At 30.4% G+C, this 22,989-nt stretch overlaps 1 protein-coding gene across 2 annotated transcripts; it reads right to left on the bottom strand.

Moving 5' to 3' along the window:
• Nucleotides 1-1,174: 1,174 nt before the first annotated feature.
• Nucleotides 1,175-8,680, bottom strand: LOC114375376. Of its 2 annotated transcripts, none has more exons than XM_028333149.1 (5): nucleotides 8,609-8,680; nucleotides 8,351-8,439; nucleotides 6,797-7,389; nucleotides 2,183-2,358; nucleotides 1,175-2,092 (listed from the first exon to the last, which is right to left on the bottom strand). In XM_028333149.1, exons 2-5 carry the CDS (start codon nucleotides 8,370-8,372, stop codon nucleotides 1,639-1,641), a joined length of 1,245 nt encoding a protein of 414 aa, XP_028188950.1. In that variant the 5' UTR covers nucleotides 8,373-8,439; nucleotides 8,609-8,680; the 3' UTR covers nucleotides 1,175-1,638. The 2 variants fall into 2 exon arrangements, with proteins under 2 accessions (XP_028188950.1, XP_028188951.1); XM_028333150.1 differs by having other exon boundaries at nucleotides 8,647-8,665.
• Between the last annotated feature and the right edge of the window lie 14,309 nt (nucleotides 8,681-22,989).

Genomic DNA, 22,989 nt, shown 5'->3' with positions numbered 1-22,989 from the left:
AATAGCCTAAGTTGATGTTGACCAAAAACTCTAGTTGATGTCGGCAAAAAAAATATCAGTGACTAAAATTGACAAAAAAACTATAGCCAACCTAGACCAACAAATTATTTTTGGTTGGCATCTATAAAAAATAACCTAAGTCGGTGTTGACCAAAAATTAACCTGAATCGAGGTTAGCTAAAAAGAACCTCAGTCAACTTTTTGTTGAGACTATTATTGTTTTAGAAAGTAATCTGAATTATTAAAAATATTACTTTTAAACTAAAAATAATAAAGTTTTAATTATTTTTTTTGTGTATGGATGGAATGAATATTCATGCATAAAAAAAGTTCTAATGGATGAATCAAGTGAATTTTTTTTATCAAATAAATCAGATGGGATCTATTCAATAATTTTTAATGGATCAAAATAAATTAATAAATTATTTTAATCTAATCCATTAGGATACAAATTAGGATTGATCCAATTCATTCATTTATCACCCCAGGACACTCACAAAAAATCCTTTGTTTCGAATAACGGAGATAACGTGATGATGAACATACTAACAAATGGTCATAAGGCAATAATCCCAAGCAAATTAAGAAACAATTGAACTTCTTGTATAGCTAAAAAAAAACTTCTTGTAAAATGTAAAGATAGAACATGCTACCCTTATTCACGTCCTGTACAATTGAACTACACGCTCATTAAACCATAATGATAGACTAATTAAACTACGCAAAGGTGGGAAAAGAAACAAAATCAGAGAAGGAAGAAATTACCAGAAAAACGAAAATTTAAGGGTGGCCTAATCCGACTAAACTCATGTACAATCGTTGAAAGAAAGAGGCAGGGAGCAACGTTTTTTTTTTTTTTTAATCAAGCTGTCAGGAACCAGTGCTGCAATATGCGGTGCCTAAATGTTAGGCCACCGAGGTTTTACGTAGGTGCCTACCCAAGACTATCTCTATTTGATGTGTCATTAGTGTCATGTTTTTCTTATTAAATTGACGCAGTACCATTTTGTCGTAATTTGTTTAGTTTCTTTTGTTTAGGATATTGTTACCATATTAAGATTTTTATTATTTTTCAGGAGTAAAGTAGTCAAATAAATCCCCTAATTTTGCCTAAACATAATCCGTAGCAAGTAGGGTAAACAAGGTCGAAGTTAGAATGTAATCACGAGTGACATGCAGCAAAAGGGGCACAGGAAACTATAGCGATTCCCATTCAGAGCAAGGAAACAACGAGTCCTATTTCACGGATTATTTAGATAACTTAACCATGCCTTGGCATATAAAAGCATCAATCCTAACTACCCACATATTCCCCAATGGTTCTCCAGTCAACAAGTCAACTTTACAGGTTGAAGCTCCCTCTCTCTTATCGTAGTCAAGACAAAGACTACTTTTGATGTTTAGCAGTCACATAATATAGCAATTTGAGGCAACTAATTTTCTCTACACTTCGTCAAGAAGCAGAAACCTTACCACGCAGCCAGGGATACATGCTTCCACTAGAAACAACACCACTACTTGTCATAACCCCACTTCCTCTTTCTTTTTCTTTCTTTTTTTCTCATTTTTTTCATTTTTTTTTACATAGAACATATAAGAAAACTTAGGATTTTGATCATAGTAGATCAAAAGGTGCATTCAGTTAGAAGCCCATTCGAAGTAATGGCAGCGAGCACCTCTAGTCGCAGTCCAATTTCCACATCCAAAGAAGAGGCTCCCTTGCTTGGGACCCGGCTTCCTCACCATGCCCCTGCTGCTTTTCACCCCACAGAAGCAGAAAGGGTGATACTGAACAACGGGGGTAGTGATATCCTTTGCTTTGTAGGGGCAATGAGGGAAAACGATTGGTTGTTCTGGTGACTGTTTCCACATCAGTGGTCGATCAGCTGTCTGCCACATTATGGAATTGGTAATGGAAAATTTAAAACCCCGGTGCATGAGAAGCGCCAACAGGCGAGCAGTATTTTTGGCATCATCAAGGCCGCAATGTGCACGACCCTGCCAGGCCAAGCCCGCTATCTCAACAGCTTCCTTTAGATTGCACTTCACAGCACCAAATACCTCACGGAAAGGAATCCTTAAGTTGATCCAGCTAACAGAAGTTAAGAAGCAGATAAACAAAAGTCAGATGAAATGAAATCCTGGTAAACATAGGTCATCATTTCTATGCTGCAGCATTTACCGGTTGAAGTAAGGAGGCTTCCGTATCTTCTTGAATCGGCACTCAGATTCAAGCATCACCCGACAATCCCAGTTGGACCATGTAACCACAGCAAAGTTGGAATTCTTTATTCCCTTCTTCTCAAGCCATTTGTCATGCCTTAGTAGAGCCTCACTCAATGTAACACCTCTGTCCACCTGAACAATACAGTAAGAAATCCAATAAACAATAGGTGAGTGAGTGTAAAAGTTAAGGAGCAACAGACAGGATAGTAAAAAAATATATATAAACTTTATAAAACATTGGAGTATTTATAGCATTCAAGGTCAGTTTGGGACACAACTTATAAGTTTAAAAAGGTAATTTGAGGATATAAAATCTATTGAGCACATCCTAAATAGAGCTTCTTCATTTACCAACATGAATTTAACGGGTAAACCTCAAAAAGGATATTATAATCCTCCAATCAGACACACAATGTTAGGAATCTGTTTGATTGAAAGTGAAGAGACTATAGCTAGGATGAAGGAGGAAAGAGAGAGAGGAAAAAAAAACAGAATATGGCTCTGGGTTCTTTATTATGAAAGAATGATACAACACTATACAAAGGAGCACTCTCCTTTCTCACAAGGAAAATGGCCATGTCAAACTAACAAAACTCCACGTGCCCGCTATTACCCACTAATGGTCTATTTATAAGCTTTTCTCTCACTGCCCACTAACCCTTCTAAAAGTTTAAGTACATTTAATGGGCTTTTTCTACCTACTATAATAGATTCATAAGACCCTTGGCTCAGATTGCGGTTGACTTTCTTGCCCAACACACACATGCACACAGTTGGCACTGAAGATGAAGGGATTCAAAATTGCATGAGAAGCAATAACAGCACTATATGTCCATACTCAAACAAAACCTAGTGAATAAAGGGGAGGGGATCAAGGGCGTCAACTAAAGATATTCTGAATTTCTCCATTTATGGACCCATTAAATATGGACTTCAGTATAACATAATTCAGTTTTGTGCTGCATAGCATATATCAACCCTACCATAGAGGAATTCAATTTGTTAATATTAAATGTTAAGTTTAATGAGTAGTATTTGCTATCATTAACTCTTAGGTAATTGGCACTGGTTAGCTCTAAAATATAGGAAATGACTCCTCTTGTAGCTAATACAACAGCACATAGAATAACTATTTTTAGAATTAAATTAAGCACGAGAATAATGAGTAATATTCATTGTCCCTAAATCTTTAGTAATTAGTAATTAGTAATTATTAGCTCTAATCTAAATAATGATACCTATTGAATTAATAATGTACATAATTTGATTAGTTATCTGCAAGAACTGATTAGAGACACTGTTTCACCTAAAAGATTCTAATTCTACGTTATTAGGAGTCACCCACTGTGCAGTGTTGTTAAAAAGCGGTCAGGGTGGTATCAGGGTGCTAAGGCATAGTCGATTTTCAGCAAAATGCCATCTTATGTCAATAGCATTGCTGGTTTGGCATTATAGACTACCTATGATGGGCATTTTTGCATGTTCTTGTACCAGAAAGGGTGGCAGTTAAGTATTTTCTTTAAATAAAAAAAAAATGTTCTGACTGTTCAGATACCATCTGATGCGTTTTAATAAAGCACCAGAAACCAAGACTAGTGCTTGTGTTCTCTATAAAACAGACACTGGAACTCCTCAACATTTGCAAAACTGAAAACCTCTATCATCTACAGCACATGATCCATGTGATCTTCGATGCTAACCTATGTTCCTCTGAGTCTCTCTACTCCTTCCTCACCATTTCCTTTGCTGTTCTCTCTGTTCCTATCTGTGCTGAGTCTTTCTCTATTCCTCTCCTTTCTATGATTCTTGGGTTTATTCCTCTCTTCATTTGGTGTATCTACCTATTCCTTTCTGTTTTGATGCTTGGTTCATTGGTTCTCACTTTTTGTTTGTTCTCAGTCAGTGGCCAAACAAAATTTATGATATTATCCCTTAAGTTTGTGATACTTTTGGTAAAGTTTACTTCCTAGAATATGTTTTCATCTCCTACAGCATGTTAAAAAAAATATTCGCTTTTATACATTTATATTGTAGATTCTGGCTTATCGCCATGACCTAACACCATCCAAAAATTCACCATTCTCCATTTATGAAATTAACACCATGTCTTGAGCCCTAACCAATGGCACTTCTTCCGCCACTATCAGGTGTACCAACCTCTAGCTGCCACCACCTTCCAAGTGTGTGTGTGTGGGCTACTTTCCAAACACCCCCCACCCACTGTTTCAGCCCTCTCTATTTTTCTAAAAATAACCACACACGCAAAATAAACACACTGCACCAAGACCCTTCTGGTCCATTATTTTCATCTCCTACTCCATCAAATTCTCCAACTTTGCCTCCTTCATTGGAACTGCCCATACACAAAGGTATCACATCAGCTCTAAAGTCTAAACTCTAATCCTCTTATGCCTGTCAATTCAATTATCTGCTTCCTATTATGTCTTTGTGTCCCTTATGGCCTTTGTGTCAATAGAATCAGTAATTGAAAACTGATCCCCTTACCTCTTGGCAAAAAGCAGTTGTTGGCTGTTGTTGGTTCTATACTCTATACTGTCTAGATAGGAAAAGTTGATCGCCTAAAATAATATCTAGTGGAGAAAGGATATACATAGATATTAGGGCACAATTCTAGAGATACCTATTCTCCTATGGCCCAAGATTGCTTTCCTTCACCTCCATTCATGGCTGCTATTCAATATTCATTAATGGCAACTATATCAAGTTAGGCATTAAGGATGCCTTATTACATAGTAAGTTATACAAAGAGATATATAATGCAACAACCACAGAGTTTTACAGTGCCAGGGAACATGACTCTAGTTTGCCAACTACACTGCTCCCTCTGTATGCTCCCTCTGTATGCTTACCCAGTAAAGTTTAATTCTATCATCTAGCAATTTGGCATAACTCAACATGAGGCTGACCTTTCTATATTGTTCGACCATTCTTCATCTAGCCATTGGCATTTACTTAAACAGCATTTCTCTAAGAATTTGAGCTTTAGGACCTAACTCAATAAAACCGGCTTTTAAGGTGAGAATTGTCCAACCTTTATAAGGACTATATTGGTCATATCTCTAGTCAATGTAGGCTCTCAGCTCACTGAGACACAAAGTCCTAGTGGCTCCACACAATGACATTTCACTTACCTTTTCTGGTCAGCCCCTCCATAGGTAGCCCTTTCTATATTGCGGGCTACGGTTGACCAAATTAAGAAGGCTTTCCAACAATTTCATAACAATTTTACCAACAAAAAAAATTCATATCATGTTGCTAAATCTAATGGAGGTGCTGCCATCACTCAAGACAAAAGTATGCTTTTAGACATGCTCGAGGGAACAGACATGCTGGACTGTAGACCTACTGATATTCTGATGGATCCTAGTGTCGAATTCCTACCGGGTTATACAGAGCCACTCACATACACTACTAGATATAGATATCTTATCAGTAAACTCAACTACTTTACCTAACATTAACTAAGGGGCATTACCTCTGCTTTGAGTGTGGTAAGCCAATTTTTGAATGCTCCTCGTGAAAATCGATGAGAAGCAGTGGTTTGCATTCTTAGATACATCAAGAGAGCACTAGATAAAGGGTTGTTTTATGGAAACAAAGGAAATTTTTAAATTATTGGCTATTTTGATACTGGTTGAGCAGGTTTATCATCTACTAGAACATCAACTTCAAGGTATTGTGTTTTCACTGAAGGTTGCATAATCTCATTGAGAAGTAATAAACAGAACATAATTGCTATTGCAAAGGTCGAGTAACTTAGGCAGTAATAACCAACTTAAGGAATTGCTTCAGCAGCTCAAATTGGGAGAAGTTAAGGGAATGAAACTGATTTGTGAACTCCAAGCTGCATTGGACATTGTGATTTACTGCCATTTTTTCAGGGGAAAAAGAAAGGTTCTTACACCTGAGATCACTATTGGTTCTGTCAACTCCAACAATAGCTTACATAGTTACTAAATCTCTTGGGCTTAGAGGGGCTCAGCTTGACTTTATTTGTAGAAAGGTTGTCACATATATGCTCCAACTTTGAGGTATAGTGTTAGAATTAAATGTTAGATTTAAGCATATGTATCATGATAGTGTTAGTTTAGCTGTCTTTCCTCTTGGGCAACTATTGTCGGTTAGCTCTAATCTAGGAAATGATTCCTCGTGTAATACATCTTTTAATACTGTATCTTGTATAAATAGTTGCCTGTATGGGTTGATTAGATATTTAGATGCAATTTAACCTCAAACATTTTTCTAATTCAAACAAATCATCAATTAATTTCTACACCATGAAAATCTTTCTGTTCTACTACCACTCTCAAGCAGACATTACTGGTCAACAAGAGAAGTATGAGCTGGTGATATTGTGACAAGGGAGTTACCATTTACAAACATTATAGAAATCAAGACATTTGATATGCACATAGTAATGTAATTGTTAGTTCAATAATAATGACTAAATGAAGAGTTAAAAATCACAAAAAAAAGTGCATACAACGGTTTGTCCAGCTATTTTTGTTATCATTTCATTCTCATAAGGGTAAGATTTGCCTTAACACACCTGAATTTGCTGGATGCCGGTCAGATCCTTGCAGAAATCACTCAGAAGCTGATTGCAGGTGGGCCTCACATATGTTTGAAAACACGCTTCCAGCTGGCCAGTGATGCTACTCACTATAACAGATGGAAACTCAATTATTTCTTGAGGGTGGGGATTTTTATCCTTGTCACAGGTAGCCTCAAAGTCTATCACCACAAAATACTGAAATTCCTGATATTGCTCACGCGGGTAACCCTGAGCAACCATATTAATTGGAACATACTGAAGTGGATTCTCAACAGGATAAGGATAGTAATGGCTCTCAAAAGCATTCATTTGGCATTGCTGCACCTTGTGAGAGTTAAAATGGCAGGGTGTCCAGGTGCTGTAATTTTGGTGATAAGTAGGTTTGGTGTGAAATTCATTGGAAGGCTCAAGAAACTCACTGCCTAAGTGACAGTTAGGCTCAGCAACATGCCCAGCAGGATGAGTACCAGGCTCATTTTTAAGCTCTGTAAAGCCTTCCATAGAACTCCCATTACTCTGAAAATTGCAAGGAAATCCCTTGCCCTGGAGGCATTTTAAAGATGCCTCACAGTTTATTTGCATATTTTCTGCATAAAAAGAAAGAAAGAAAAAAGGATCACAATGGGCCCAAGCATGATCTGGAAAATCTAGAAAAAATCTTACATCTACTAGTTCAGAGACTAAAAATACTAATTGCACAAAGAGAACACTAAGATATTCAGCTTTGCCAAAAGGAATAGATAATAGACATCTATGTATCCATTTCGTATGAGATGATAACTGACAAATCATTAAGTTTTCCAATACTTAAAATGCAAAATCATGAATCAAAAGATCCCTCACGACAAAATAAGTCTTGCTCATACTCTGCTATCCACAGGTAACGTAAATTAATGCACATTAACCAATACAGGGGACTGCTGACTAAGTATACTCAAATAAGTTACTATCCAAGCACAGGCAATGCCTTAATCAAACAAGATTTATAATTTTATTTAATGAACTAAGTTCCAAAATTCTACCTCCCCATGCCGGTATTCACTCTGGCATACACGCCTTTAACACTAGAGTCTAAACTCTTCACATGTCAGCTCCACCGAATCCATCAAACTCAAACCCCACACACACACTCATACACGCCACCCACTTCACATCCTCTCTCCTACACACCAAACATCCCAAATCTCAACAACTCAGTCATGTATCCGCAAAATCCACCTCTCCATGCAGTTTAACAAGCAAACTCAGGCCCAAAAACAAGTATAAACCGCTCAATCCAAACCCATTTCTCACACACATTACTCCCAACCGCACCAAAGCACCGATCAAACCACAATTGCAACCACCACGAAGCAAACACACAATGACACAGTACTTTCCACAACAAAAATTTCCACAATCAAACACCACTACACACACACACCATAAAATCAAAAACCGAAAATTAAACCCAAAAAAATGGCATCGATCAAAATAAAATAAAAACGAATTGAATTAAAATTCCAAAAACAAAAAATCGCGAATTGGGACAAAGAACGAAAGACGAACCAGAATTTTCAAGGGCCATCATGATCGTGAATATAGTTGAGATCCACGAGCGAGTACATCAGATCCTCCTATGATAAACAAAATCACCGCTGCATCGAAAACGCAAAAAAGGATCAGAATCGAGAGCATAATCACGGAGTTGTTTTTGTTAGCAGAGAAATTAAGCGTGGGAAAACGGGCGAGAAAACGCGAGAAAATATAAGACAGGCAGAAAAAAAAAAAAAAACAGAGGAACGTAGAGAGAGAAAGAGAGAGAACCTGATTGGAGAGAGAGAGAGGGGTTAGAGTGAAATTACCTATCGGATTTTATATACACACGAAAAACTGTCTTCTTTTCTCTTCTCTTTCTTAAGAGAGTGAGTTAAGCTTTCCAGTGAGAAGAGTGGGACCCACGCAACAGTAAAAATATAAAATGTTATTATATTTGAAACTATACCTAAAAAGAAATATTATATTTTTATAGTTTAAATTAGATAGATTATTAGAATATATAACTGATATTTGGATGTAGCTCAGTCGTCACTACACAATACACAATTTAGTATGTGATCTTGTAGTATAAATAAGTCTTATATAAAGATTAATCTCACATTTAATTTAAAGGATTAAAATTTGTAAAAATACTTTGGGATATTAATAAATACCTTAATTATAGTAGTTACTAAATAAAAGTGAATATTATTCGTATTGGAAGAAAAAATACTTATATTGTATAAACTCAGAATTTCTTGACAATGATTAATCATTGTTTCCAATAAAAAATATTTCATATTAATAATAAGATTAAAAAAATTATAATTAAATGATGATATAAATAATATTTACATTATTGTCAATAAATATATTAATATTATTTAATAAAAATTTATAAAAATTAGAAAAAATTTAAAATAAACAATACATATTATTCAATTACCAAATAACATGTGTTTTAAAAAATAGCTAACATTGTAAAACTTTTTGCATTGAGAATGTATGTTAATTAAATTAGTAACTAGTATTTTAATATGTGTAATGCATTTTATACATATTTATTTATGTAATTAAAAATTTATAATAAATAAATATTTATTATGTGATTTATGTTTTAATTAAAATTTATAATAAAAAATTTTAACATAAAAATTATATTTTAAATTTATGATAAACAATAACCTTGGGCCTTAGGCCTCTTTGACACCAACAACAACAAAACTCTAGCCTGATACAAGATTATTTTCAATTATTCATAACTTTTAAAATAAATATTCAAACTAAATCTAAGCATAAAAAATGATAAATTGAGGGGTTAAATAACAATTTTGACGTTCCTGTAATTCCTAATCCATAATGTTTTAACCTTTATTTTTTTTCATGATTTTGGTCCCACTATTTTAAAAATCAATAATTTTACTCTAATTCTCAATTTTGCATACATTTTTTTCTTTTAGGTTTAATTATCTACTTAGTTCTTATAATTTTTAAACTTATTCATTTTAATCTGTATAGTTAATAAGTGGATTTTTTAATCCATGAAGATTAATAAGTTGATGTAGTTAAATAATTTTAACAGCAATAATCTTTTGAGAATTAAAATATAAATTTCATGGACTAAAAAAATCACTTATTAACTATATGGATTAATAAAAGCAAAATAGGAGTAGATATATGAACTTGAAACTCTCATTTTAGAAAGGCCACCTAAGTTTAGTCCACAAAATAAATGAATTTTTTTCAAGATCCATATCTAACCCACAAACATTTTGTGGATAAATGGACAGGTCCACAGACCCAAATAATAATTTTAAAAAAACTATTTTTTATAAAATAAATATTTTTAAAAAAGGGGAAAGTATATAAAATTAAAAAAAAAATTGATCTCATTTTTTTAAGTTAAAATCTATCACACTAAAACATATTAACATTTTAAACATAGTAAATTAGTAGTAACAACTTAAATTAAATATTAAAATCTTAACATAACAAACTAATAAGACTTTAGAATGGATTTAATGTGTTAAATGAGTAGTCCGCATATAAAGTCCATTAAGTCTATAAGCTTAAGAGTTTGAACTCAAAAAACTAGATATAATTATGCGGATTTTAAAACAAGTGTCCATTATCCATCCGATTCAGGCTTAGCAGGCCAATCCAATCCACGAACTTACATCCATATATTCATCCCTAATGAAAAATTAAGAACTCAAACAACATTGTAAATTTTTTAAAATAGGAGACTAAAATTGTAAGAAAAAATATGGAGAGTAAAATTGGGGGTTAAGAAAATTGTAGGCTTCCTTAATCGAAAACTGGGCATTGGGAGTGGAATATGATCCCCGCTCGAAGATAGAGGGTGGATGGCAGCAATTCAGCTACCATCCAAAGCATAAGCTTGAGTTCCTGAGGTGGAACCCATCAGCCATCATTAATGTTCTGTCCGCAGTTATATTTGGCTCCAATGATTCTCATCCAAAGCTTCCTCATATAGCATTGCTTGACCTCTCTTAATTTTGGGTCTGCAAATCTTCTCCCTGAGACCAGATGAGCCTTCCGCTATTGACCAGTATACTTCCCCATATAAAGTCTCTGCAAATAATGAAATTGTTAGCAAATAAACTCCATCTTTTTGGTTGTTGTAAAACAAGTTCACATGTCCATTGTTAGCAGTCATACCATTGTAAAAGGAAAGAAAGAGTATGTTGTTGTCTACATTTTATTTGAGTTCAAAATTAAGGGAAGATTCAAAATGATCTAATGCAAAATTCGACTGCATGAATTGATATACACGTTATGTTTGGGATCTTTAAATTTGGCGATTGATATCGCTATATTTCTATACTATTTCCTCAACCCCTCTCACTCAATATTTGTACACGTACACCGAAGCAGTTAAAGTTTTAAAAAATAAAAAAAAATATTAAGTTATTAATTAGGTGATATAAACATATTATATTTTTTTCAAATGTCAAACATATTAAATGATTTTTAATAATTCAATTGAATACCTTTTAATGAGAAGTTATGCATCTAAGAAACCAGTGCAATAAAAAAATCGTTTTCAACTGGTAAAAAGTTAAGTTTTATTGTACCACAATAAATGACCTAGATAACATATTATTTTAATTATATTTTTATTTGTCATACAGTGCTAAAATATTAGTTATGACATAAGCACATGCGAAAATACTCTCAAATTGACGCGTTCCTTCTCTCAAGTTGTTTTCTTGCCACCTTATCAACTAGTTGTTTTTGTTTAATTTGCTTTGGATTGGCTAGAGCCTTAAGGCCTAAAGCCTCTTCAACTCAGAAGAAATCATTAGTAACTGAATAACAAATTTTTTATTGAAAATGAAATATGTTATCACCATTTAACAATGCTTTAAAATGTTGAAACAAAAATAGATTCTCTCTCAAGTCAATTCTACTTAAGTGATAGGGGCAAATTTCTTAGAACAAGTTAAAATTGCAGAAATTGAACATAATGTCTATTATTTTTAAGTTAGTATTAATATTACATTATGTGTTAGTGGTATCAGAGTGACTCAAAAGTCAAGCCAATTGTATAGAGGTTTAAATTGAACATAATGTCTCTTTTTTTTCCTCTAAAAAAAAGCTAGCATGTGATTTTTTTTATGCGAACTAACATATGATTTTAACATATCTATCTACGCCAATTGATTACTTATTTTCATTTTTTTTTACATAAAAAATGTATAGCAAAAACATGCACGTCAGGTGGCATCTAATGAGAAATTAAACACATGGTTAGCTTATAAGATAAAGCGTATTAATATTAATAATTATTGGTTGAAAAACTAATAATTAACATTTAATTAATTTTAAAATTCATTATACATATTTTATTTTACTATAATCTTTCATTGTTATTTTTTAATCAATCATTTTAAATGAAATTTATTTTGGTAGTAATGAAATTTAAACCTAAACTTCATATAAACTAATGGTCATATCATATTACCTTTTGTACTCAAGCCAATAAAATGATAAGATAAAAATAAAAGCGGTATGTGTGCAATAAAATGAATGATGCAGAGAAAGACAAACACAATAAATGGTTTTTAATAATTCATTTGAATATCTTTTAATGAGAAGTTATGCGTCTAAGAAATGTACGCAATAAAAAATTGTTTTCAACTATTAAAAAGTTAAATTTCATTATATCACAATAAATGATCTAGATAAAATATTACTTTCTTTAACTTTTTATTTGACATGTAGTAGTAAAATATAAGTAATGACATAAGCACATAAGAAAATACTCTCAAATTGGGAAGTCCCTTCTCTCAAATTGTTCTCTTGCCACCTTATCCACCAGTTGTTTGTTGTTTGCTTTTGGATTGGCTAGAGCCTTAAGGCCTAAAGCTTCTTCAACCTAGAAGAAATCCTTTATAACTAAACAACAAATTTTTATTGGAAATTAAATATGCTATTACGGTTTAATAATGCCTAAAAAAAGACGAAACAAAAATAGATTTTCATCTCAAGTCAAGTCCACTTAACGAACAGAAAATATTACTGAAGTTGAACATAACGTCTATTCTTTTTAATTTAATATTAATATTACCTTACGTGTTAATGGTAGAGTGACTCAAAAGTCAAACCAAGTATAGATGTGTAAATTGAACAAACCGTCTATTTTTTTTTTCCTCTAAAAAAAGCAAATGATTTTTTTATATGCGGACTAGAATATGACTTGAGACGAAGACTGGCACAAGGCCATATGCTCTTGCATCGTATACCCAAGTTTTTTTTAGCCGTTTGATATAACAATCAAATTCAATGGTTGCTATCTTTTTTAGTAATTTTTTTAAAATATTTTTCATTTTTTCTTCAACATTGTTTTATTGAATTTAATGGTTATGTAGTGATAGTGTAAAACAATTTTATAATGTTATTTAATTATAAATCATTATTTATTTAATTTTTAAGATAGTTAATATAATAATCAACAAATTTATATAGTGGATTATAATTGGATAATTATGTAAAATTATTTTATAATTGTGTAACACTTTTTCTCTTTTTCATTTGCATGATCCTTTAATACAACTTCAAAGAAATGAATGAGCATGATGAAAGACCTTTTAAGCATTGGTTGGGGTATTATTCAAATTGAAAGTGATGATAACTTATCTTTTAAGATATATAAAACACCAAACATCCATTTATATTAGAAAAATTCGTTGTTCAACCCTTAATTATTTTGTTTTTCTAGCAAGTCTATGCTCTAACAAAAGTTTTATTTAATATAATGATCATTCATATATTGAACTTTTGCACCCGATCAATAAGAAAGCTAGTTAGAAACAGCTACCATTTATTGACAATACAGAAATAGATCAATATTATTTTACTTGAGAAAGTAGAGGTTTCAACAACGATTGAATGTCCAGCTTTTCCTTTTCTGCCAAGAGCTGTTATCCCAACTATGATAAATGCCATCTTCTTTAATTAACCAATAGATCTTTTGATGGTTTCCTTCTGCGCTAGGATCATATGCAAAGAAAGAAGCACAATTTCCATTCCAATACATTACTACGGATTTACGCCCGTTAAGATTGTCCAATTTAGAGAAGCCTTTTCCTGGAGACAAATAAACCCCATCTTTTTGGTTGTTGTAGAACAAGTTCACATTTCGATTGTTAGGGGCCATACCATTGTAAAAGGAAATGAAGAGTATGTTGATGTCTACATTTGGTTCGGGTTCAAAATTGAGGGAAGATTCAGAAGAAGCATATGCAAAATTTGACCCATTCATCAAGCACACTATAAGAACAAGCAAGAGGGGTGTATAAATTGATCTACACATTATGATTGTGATCTTTATTTTGCCAATTGATATTGCTATATTTCTATACTATTCCTTCAACCCCTCTCACTCAGTACTTATACACGGACACATAAGCAGTTAAAATTTTAAAATATGAAAAAATATTGGTTATTAATTAGGTGATATAAATGTGTTATATTTTTTTTCAAAAGTCAAACATATTAAATGTTTTTTAATAATTCATTTGAATATCTTTTAATGAGAAGTTATGCATCTAAGAAACGTATACAATAAAAAATTGTTTTCAACTATTAAAAAGTTAAATTTTATTATATCACAATAAATGATCCAGATAAAATATTATTTCCATCAACTTGTTATTTGTCATGTAGTAGTAAAATATGAGTCATTACATAAGCACATGCAAAAATACTCTTGAATTGGCAGTTTGGCACGTTCCTTCTCTCAAGTTTCTAACAAAAAAGATTAATAATAAGGTTAATTAATTTATTAAAATTGATATTCTCACATCTATTTATTAGTTTTTTTATTTGTGTAAAAAAAACCCTAAGATGTCAATTACAATGGAACGAAAGAAATAATACTTATGAATTTTAATTTTTAAAGATAACAATAGAAATATTTTTATTAATGCAACAACAACAAGGTTATGATGGTCAGGAGCAACAACCTTAGGAAAATTATTATGTCCTAATTGTCCTTAGTATTTGAACTATTATAGATAGTTTTTGAAATGGTAATCGGATTATTGTTTAGACTTGGTGACATTATTTAGAGACATTTAATTTTTTGTTTAGACTTGGTGATATTATTTTGAGACATTGGTTTTTGTCTTAGTGTAATGTGATTAATGTGATTGATTTTATTGGCAAGAAATTGATGCAAGTGTGAAATTAATTGGCATGCACAACAAGTCACTTTGTGATTGAGGGACTTGAGGTTGGACCTACTATTGAATAAATGGTGAACATAAATGCTTACTACTTGATTATATTTTGCCTATATTTTAATCTATTAGTTGCCACCTCTATTCGATGATTATGTTGAATTTGGATTGAATTATAGGTTGATGTCATTTTTTTACCAAGTCTGAATTCTGTATGAATTATATTGCTGCAAATGTTATTGTACATGTGAGATAAATGATGTTTCTTTGGTTCTTGGATATATTGGTTTTTTAATTATGTAGAGATTAAAACTACATAGATGAAGTTAATAGTTTATTATTCGTTGGAATGGTGATAAGAGTGTCGAAATTCTCCTTTAATTAACTTTTTTCTTCCAATGTTTTGTGATAGGTTAATCATTGTTCAGCTTGAAAAATGAAGAGAAGGATAGGGTTCGTGTATTGTAATGTTACTGTACATAAAAATTTAAAATACTTTATCCTTTTTCAATTTTTGTTTTGGTTTCTCACCTTTGGTAATGCAAGCATGGTTTGTTGTACATAAAAGTTCATATTTGTCAAATTACAAATTTAAGATATTTAGTTGTTAAAACAAAATCACTTTAATTTAGGAAAATCAAGTTAAGAGAAAAAGTTTGATAGTATGAGTTCTTTTCCACTATGTTATAAGTAGCAAGTTAAAATTTAGAAAATTGACTCTTTCTAACATGCACCTTAAAAATAGTATGCCCCTAGAGTTTATGGCCATTGATTTGGCACCAAAAATCATTTTAAAGCCCAAGACACCCAAAATATAAGGCAATAAAAAAAACTAGATGCACCAATTTAGGAATGGTGCAGAGATAGAATTAGCTAGAAAACTAGACTTCAACGATTCCATGGTTTCATATAGTTCCAATTGTACAAAAGCAAGTTTATATAATCATAATGATGGGAGGGGATCGTGCTGCAATGATTCCAGAAATGGAAGAGAAATCTGAACCATTACATCATTCAATTAGAATATGGGTCTGAAACAGGATCTCTAATGAAGTTATTATTAATTGAAAGGTCTAGAATTATCAATTAATCGCAACATAAACCTATTTAGACAGCATTTTTTTAAAATAAAAAATATTTTTAAAAAGAAATACTGAAAATATAGCATTTAATCGTAGTTATGCACAATACAGTTTTAAATAATATATATTTTTTACAGACGGTTTCAAAACACTGATATTTGTATTGTATATTTGTATTAAATGAATATGATATTTTTGACGGTTTCAGGTCATAATGCAGTAGCGGTTATCCTGGTGGTTCATTGAAACTGTCGTTAGATGCTTTAAGGACGGAAAAATTAGCGTCATTTTGGAACTGATGGAAAGAAATTTGTCGGCAATTTAAAGTGCCGATAAACATTGCCTATAACCGCCACTAAAAAATGATTTTCTTGCAGTAATATCTTCTCCCAACAAAAATTAATATTGTATAAAAAAAATAAAATACCATTGAACATAAAGGTAGATCTAAAAAAATTTCTTAGTGGGGACAAAAACAATTCTATTTGGTCAATAAATTTTCTTTTATGTATTAGATTCAATTTAGTTTTTTTATTTTTAAATATTCTAATTATGCCTTTATTTTTAAAATAGGTTTAATATGGTTTCATTTAAAATAAAATTTAGTTTCATTTTATAAAAATGTTTGAAAATGATACAAGAAGAATGGGATCAAATTGAATCCATTTTAAAAAATAATCAAATTAATTAAATCTAATAAATAAGTTAAGGAAACAAAATAAACCTTTTAAAAATAAGTAGATCAATTTGAACCTAAAAAAATAAATTAGAGGACTAAAATAATAATTAAATCTAAAAATTAAAAGAACAAAATAGTAAAATTAGTATTTTTTTTCTTATATTTTTTACATTCATTTTTCAAAAAAAAAAAAACTTATGGGAGCAATACCTATTTTTTATGAAGGCAAAAAAATTTATTATACACATACAAATAAAACAAAAATCTTATGGGGTCACCACAACCTACTACGTGAATTTGTCATTGGCAAGAGAGCATGTAGATCAAAGTGAGGTTAGCCTAATTTAACTAGATGTTTTGAGTTTGAGTTTTATATATGCTATTATGATAAATATCTAGAGAGAGAAACCTTTGTTGTCTATACCCAAAAAAATTAGAAGAAAAAACTAAAGGCAAACAAGGTCCTCATGTAGCGGGATTCAAACTCATGTTCTCGTGTGTGACAACATTGTAGGCAAGGACTTAGGACAAAGTATAAAAAATATTTTTTATCTCTACAATAAATATTAGAAAAGAATAGAATATTTCAATAAAGTATAAAAAAAAAAGATAAACAACACTTAAATAATATTGCTTACATATTTAAATTCCATAAATAAAAATAATTATCTAATATTAAATTTTTGTAGCATTACCTAATATTACCAAATTGAAAAAATTCAAGGGGGTTGACCCCAACTCAAGTCATTTCACCCCTAGTTGCATGGCTCACAAATTTAAGATAAATAATTCATTTAAGCAATCGTGTATCATAGATGTTGTAAGTACCTTAAAAGGCTACACATCTCATGAATTATAATTGATAGAAAGTATACAAAACTTTACACTGATAATATATAATAATTAAACTCTTAAATTAAAAGTAATGCTAAATTATTTTAGAAACTTATAAATAATAAAAAATAGATTATTTTACTAATTATTGAATATGTCACGCAATCCAATTCCACTCACAAATTTATACAACAATCCTAAAGTGAATATGGCAAACACTACATCACTATATTGAAAAAAGTGTCTTATTTCAAGAGTAAAGACTCAAGAGATAAAGAGTTGACTCCTATCACAACTCTTTCTTACATGAGAACGTGAGAATAACTATAACAACCATTAAATCAAGATTAAAAATAATAGATAATTGAGATTAATTATTATTATTTTAATATTTACTGTCAATTATTTTTTAATCCTGATATGTTATTTCTTATTAGTTGTTTTCATGTTCTCACATAAAAAAAGCCCTCACATGAATCGTTCAATTATACATGTGTAATTTTGACCAGTTATTACACCGTTAAGTAACTTTCAATTGAATAATATTTTCTTCAAATTCACCGTTGGATTGAATTTTTTTTTCATATAGATCATATATATCAAATTTCATATTAAAAAAAATTGGTACATCATTCATACTGATTAAAATCGATGTAATATAAATTTTTCAAAATATACTAAAATATCAATAATTTGATTAGTTTCTTATTATTGTTCAATTTTGATAAAATTTAGCACAGATAATCTTGGCAATATATAGATATAATTTAATGATTTGATCGATAAAAGTCACATTTTATATGAAGTTATTAAATGGTGTAATAGTTGTTCAAATTACACCTATGTAATTTGAACTCTCTATATATATGTGTGTGTGTGCATGTGTGTGGACGAGGGGGGGTGTTAACTAAGTTTCTTAGCCCTTGAACTTTTACAAATTTCGGCTTTTAGTCCCTAAACCAAATTTTGACTTATCAAGGTCCTTAAACTTTCATTCTATTAATATTTTAGTTCTCGTTGTTAGATTGTGTCGTCGAAAGATAACGTGGCAGCTCATGAGATTGTCACGTGTTATTTTTTAATTATTAAATGAGACTCATTTTTAGAAGTTTAAAAATCATCACAAAATAAGATATTCAACAATTTATGGCGGCTAAAATCGCCAAAAATTACCATCCCTGTTTCCAAATTTCCTTCCTTCTTCTTCCCCTTCTTTTGTTTCTCTCTAACAATAATCATTAAAAAAAAATCAAATTCATGCCCAAATCAATTTAGACAACAAAAAACACTCCAACATTTTAGATTTGGGGTAGGTTTCGAGGAAATTTGAAACATCACCTTGTTTGACCCCATCGATGATGCTGCTTCTTCCGTAATCTTTGCAAAAAACCTTCAACATCTTCTCATCCTCTCAAACACATCTTCGTGACATAGGAGGAGGAGGAGGAGAAGCGCGAGCGAGAGAGGAAGGAAGGCTCATATCAATCAAATCAAAATGGATAAGAATTTCCCAAGCCAAGAGTATCAGGCGTGTGCATTTTCCAACGGCATGATAGATCGAAATTCATTGTGAGAAAGAGATCGGCATGACAAATATGAATATGAATCTTGGCATTCAACTTGCGTGACAGATCGAAATTCACAACGAGAAAGAGACAACGGGAGAATGAGACGAGAAGAGGAGAAATGAGATGCACTGAATGCAAGTGTTTTTTTGTTTTGTCTTTGTGTTGCGAAAATGGAGGAGGGTTATGAAAGCAGAAATGCCAAAAGTCTAAATCAAGGCCCTACAATTTATTTCTAGTTGCATTTGTTTAATGATTTACGCTTTTGCAAAACAAATTGTGAAAGCAGACTTATGCTTTAATTTAAAATACATAATTTTTTTGTTGAATTTCTACAGGGATGGAACTTGTGAATTATGGCTTTGATTCTTGGTGTTAATACAATAAAGGGTCACTTAGTATACTTAACAATCCAAAAAGGGGGAAAACAAGTTAATATCTTTGTCTAGCATTTTTTTGGAAATTTTTAGAAAATGAGTCCCATTAAATAATTTAAAATATAACACGGGACAATTTTAAGAGTCACCATATCACCATTTTATGGCTTCTTCTAACGATGAGAACTAAAACATTGATGGAATGAAAGTTTAGGGACCTTGACTAGTAAAAAATGTGTTGAAGGACTAAAAGTTGAAATTTTTAAAAAGTTTGGGGACTAAAAATGTAGTTACCCTTATATATAGAGATGATGGACCAAATTATACCAATATAATTTGAACAACTATTACACTATTAAATAATTTTCAATTTAATAATGTTTTCTTAAAATCTATCGTTGGATTGAAGGTTACTTTCACATAAATCATATATACAAAATTTCATGTTAATGAAAAATAATTTGATACCTTATTTATATAGATTAAAATCAACGTAGTATAAACTTTTCAAAAGATATTAAAATATGAATCATTTGATTACCTTCTTATTCTTGTTTAATTTTGAAAAAATTTGACACAAATAATCTTGACAATAATATATAGATATAATTCAACGATCGGATCGATAAAAGTTATATTTTATATAAGTTATAAAAAGGTGTATTAATTGATTAAGTTACACTGACATAATTTGATCACTTCTTTTATATATATATATATATATATGGGGGGAATCAATACTTTTGATTTGAGAAGAGTAACTCAGCAACAAAATTTATATTAGAAATTAAATATGTTATCACCGTTTAACAATGAAGAAACAAAAATAGCTTCTATCTTAAGTCAAGTCCTCTTATATTTTGAATGGCAAGGCCAAATTCTGCCGACCGAAACAAGTGCTAAAATTGAGCTAAAAGAGTGCCACAAAAGTCAAGCCAAGTACAAAGGTGTAGATTCCTTTATTTAGTATATGAATATGATTATTCTCTCTATAAAGTAGGGGTGTGCAAAAAATAGTTCCACAAAAAATTGAACCGAACTGGTTTTGAATTGTTTTAACCGGATCGGTTTTATATCCAAATAGTCAAACTTATTCAAAAATTGGTTCAAAATTGAACTGGTTTTAAAAAGCTGGTTTTGAATTGAACTAGTTTTTAACCAATTTTAAACTAGTTATAAGAGTCGAATTAGTTTCGAACTAGTTTTTTTAACTATTTTCCCAAAAAATATTTAAATGAAAACCAATTTGGTTAATAGAACCGGTTTTTATAAAATAGTGCATTCCTTTTTTCTTGAACTAGATCGGGAAAAAACCAATTCGGTTTAGGTTCGATTACAATTCGGTTCAATCCGAACTGATTTTTTTGCACAACCCTACTATAAAGTATAAATTGTCGATCATATATTATCTTTTGTAGTCAAACTAATAAAGGAATTAACTACAATACAACCTTTCAAATTCACAATTTATAGATAAGCAACAAAGATGGATTTTAAAAGAATGAATAAATAAAATTGGGACATGAATGTGTCTTTTATATAATGATCTTATTGTGGACCTTGAGCAATAAGTGGATATACATTTTAGAAAAGTGCATTTGAAAAAGAAAAAAAATGGAAGAGAAGAATAGTCATGTAATCGAACTCCAAATTAGTCAAGATTCATTTTTCTTGATAAACTATAAGATTAAGATAATATATATATATATATATATAGTGTGCGTGTGTGTGTGATTTTTGCTAGAAATCATTTATTTTAAAAAAGTTTATTTTTTGAAATTTTGGCTAGAAATTCATTCACACACAATTTTTAGGAATATTTTGTAGAGTATTGATCACAAATCCAATTATATCCTATTACATTGAATATGGACATCAATATTATATATCTATGTTTTTTTTCCCAAATTGTTTGGGCAATAAGGCCTAAGACAAAATTATATATCACTCAAAATAGAGGGGTCAACATTTGCATCCATCCTCATGGAGGTTACAACAAAATCAAGGAAGCTATCATAGAAACATACATCACTTCCCATGATTAAACCATTTTTGACAAAAGAAATTGTCATATTATTTGTGTGACACAATACATGAATCATGAAATAAACTTTTCCTTGATCTTCACAATCTCAAAAACAAGATCTACAAATTGATCTTCATGATATCAAGTACATTTGGTAAAAAAATATCAATTATATTATATGTCAATTATTTTCAATATAAATTACATTTTTACTAATCAATATAAATTACTCACCAATTTATTAATAGGATTAAAAATTCAATCACATTTTACTGATCAAAATATTATATTGATTGATTTTTCATATATATATATATATATATATATATATATATATATATATATGAACATATAAATGTTATATTGATGGATTTCTCATATATAATATTTACACAATTAATCATATATAATATTTATGAATTTTATTTTCAAATTGAGAGAAAAAATGTGCATGTAATAGTTGTCATTATTAAAAAAATTCAAGTGATATTAATAAAATGTTTGTAACTACCACTAAAATTTTTAGTTTTCAAAATTTTACATTAAATTTTTTCAAAAAAAATATTTTATACTTACCATTAATAGTAAAAAAAATGTTTGTGATTAATAGTAGGAATTACCAGTTATAAAAATGATGGAAAATCTATAATAATAAAAAATTTAAACATTCTAACATCGCGTAAATCATGGTTTAAAATTAAAAGTTATTTTATAATATTTATTATGATCAATTTGTTTGTCCCAAATATATATTAATTAGTTAGTTGATTGATTTAATATTAATTTGAATTTAAATTGTACTGACATAGATATGGTTCATAGCGGAAAACAACCAACAATTAAACATCATGTGTGATAACATGTGTTATCCAAACCTTGAGAATCAACCATTAAATAATACATATACTTCAAACCAGTACTTGGATTCTCATATTAATTAATATTAATACTACATTATATTATTAATACTATTATAGATAGATTATACTAATAACGGTTGACACAATTAGTAATAATTAAGTAATTCATTTATCCTAATTGGGAACTAGATATAAAATAAATATAGATTATAGAAAGATGCATTAATTTCATTAAGTGTGTTAGTTGTTAAGGTCATTGCTTGTATAGACAAAATATACTTATTCAACAAAATATGCAACTAAGAGAGAAAAAGTGAAAATGAAGATAAATTTAAATTTCAAATACAATAAATGATAGGATGTAGGAGAGAAATACACACAAAGTATATTGTTGTACATGTATCACTTTTATAATTTAATTTTTTAGGCTTAATTGCAAATTTTACAATAAACTTTCATTATATTGCAATCTTTACTACTCAAGTTTCATTTTTACAAATTTTATCATCCATTTTTTTTTTAATTTTTTTGCATTTACA

The sequence above is a fragment of the Glycine soja genome, chromosome 11 (genome assembly GCF_004193775.1).
Source record: "Glycine soja cultivar W05 chromosome 11, ASM419377v2, whole genome shotgun sequence".
In the NCBI taxonomy this organism is placed as follows: Eukaryota; Viridiplantae; Streptophyta; class Magnoliopsida; order Fabales; family Fabaceae; genus Glycine; species Glycine soja.
Note: the sequence above shows the minus strand (reverse complement) of the source record. Positions and strands in the feature narration are given on the sequence as shown.

What these genes read in the sequence shown, in the direction of transcription:
- LOC114375376 (XM_028333149.1), bottom strand. Translation starts at nt 8,372, where the DNA reads ATGATGGCCCTTGAAAATTCTG. An exon ending in CCGGCATCCAGCAAATTCAG is followed by an intron (nt 2,359 to 6,796) that starts GTGTGTTAAGGC and finishes TGTATTGTTCAG; the next exon opens with GTGGACAGAGGTGTTACATT. An exon ending in AAGCCTCCTTACTTCAACCG is followed by an intron (nt 2,093 to 2,182) that starts GTAAATGCTGCA and finishes AACTTCTGTTAG; the next exon opens with CTGGATCAACTTAAGGATTC.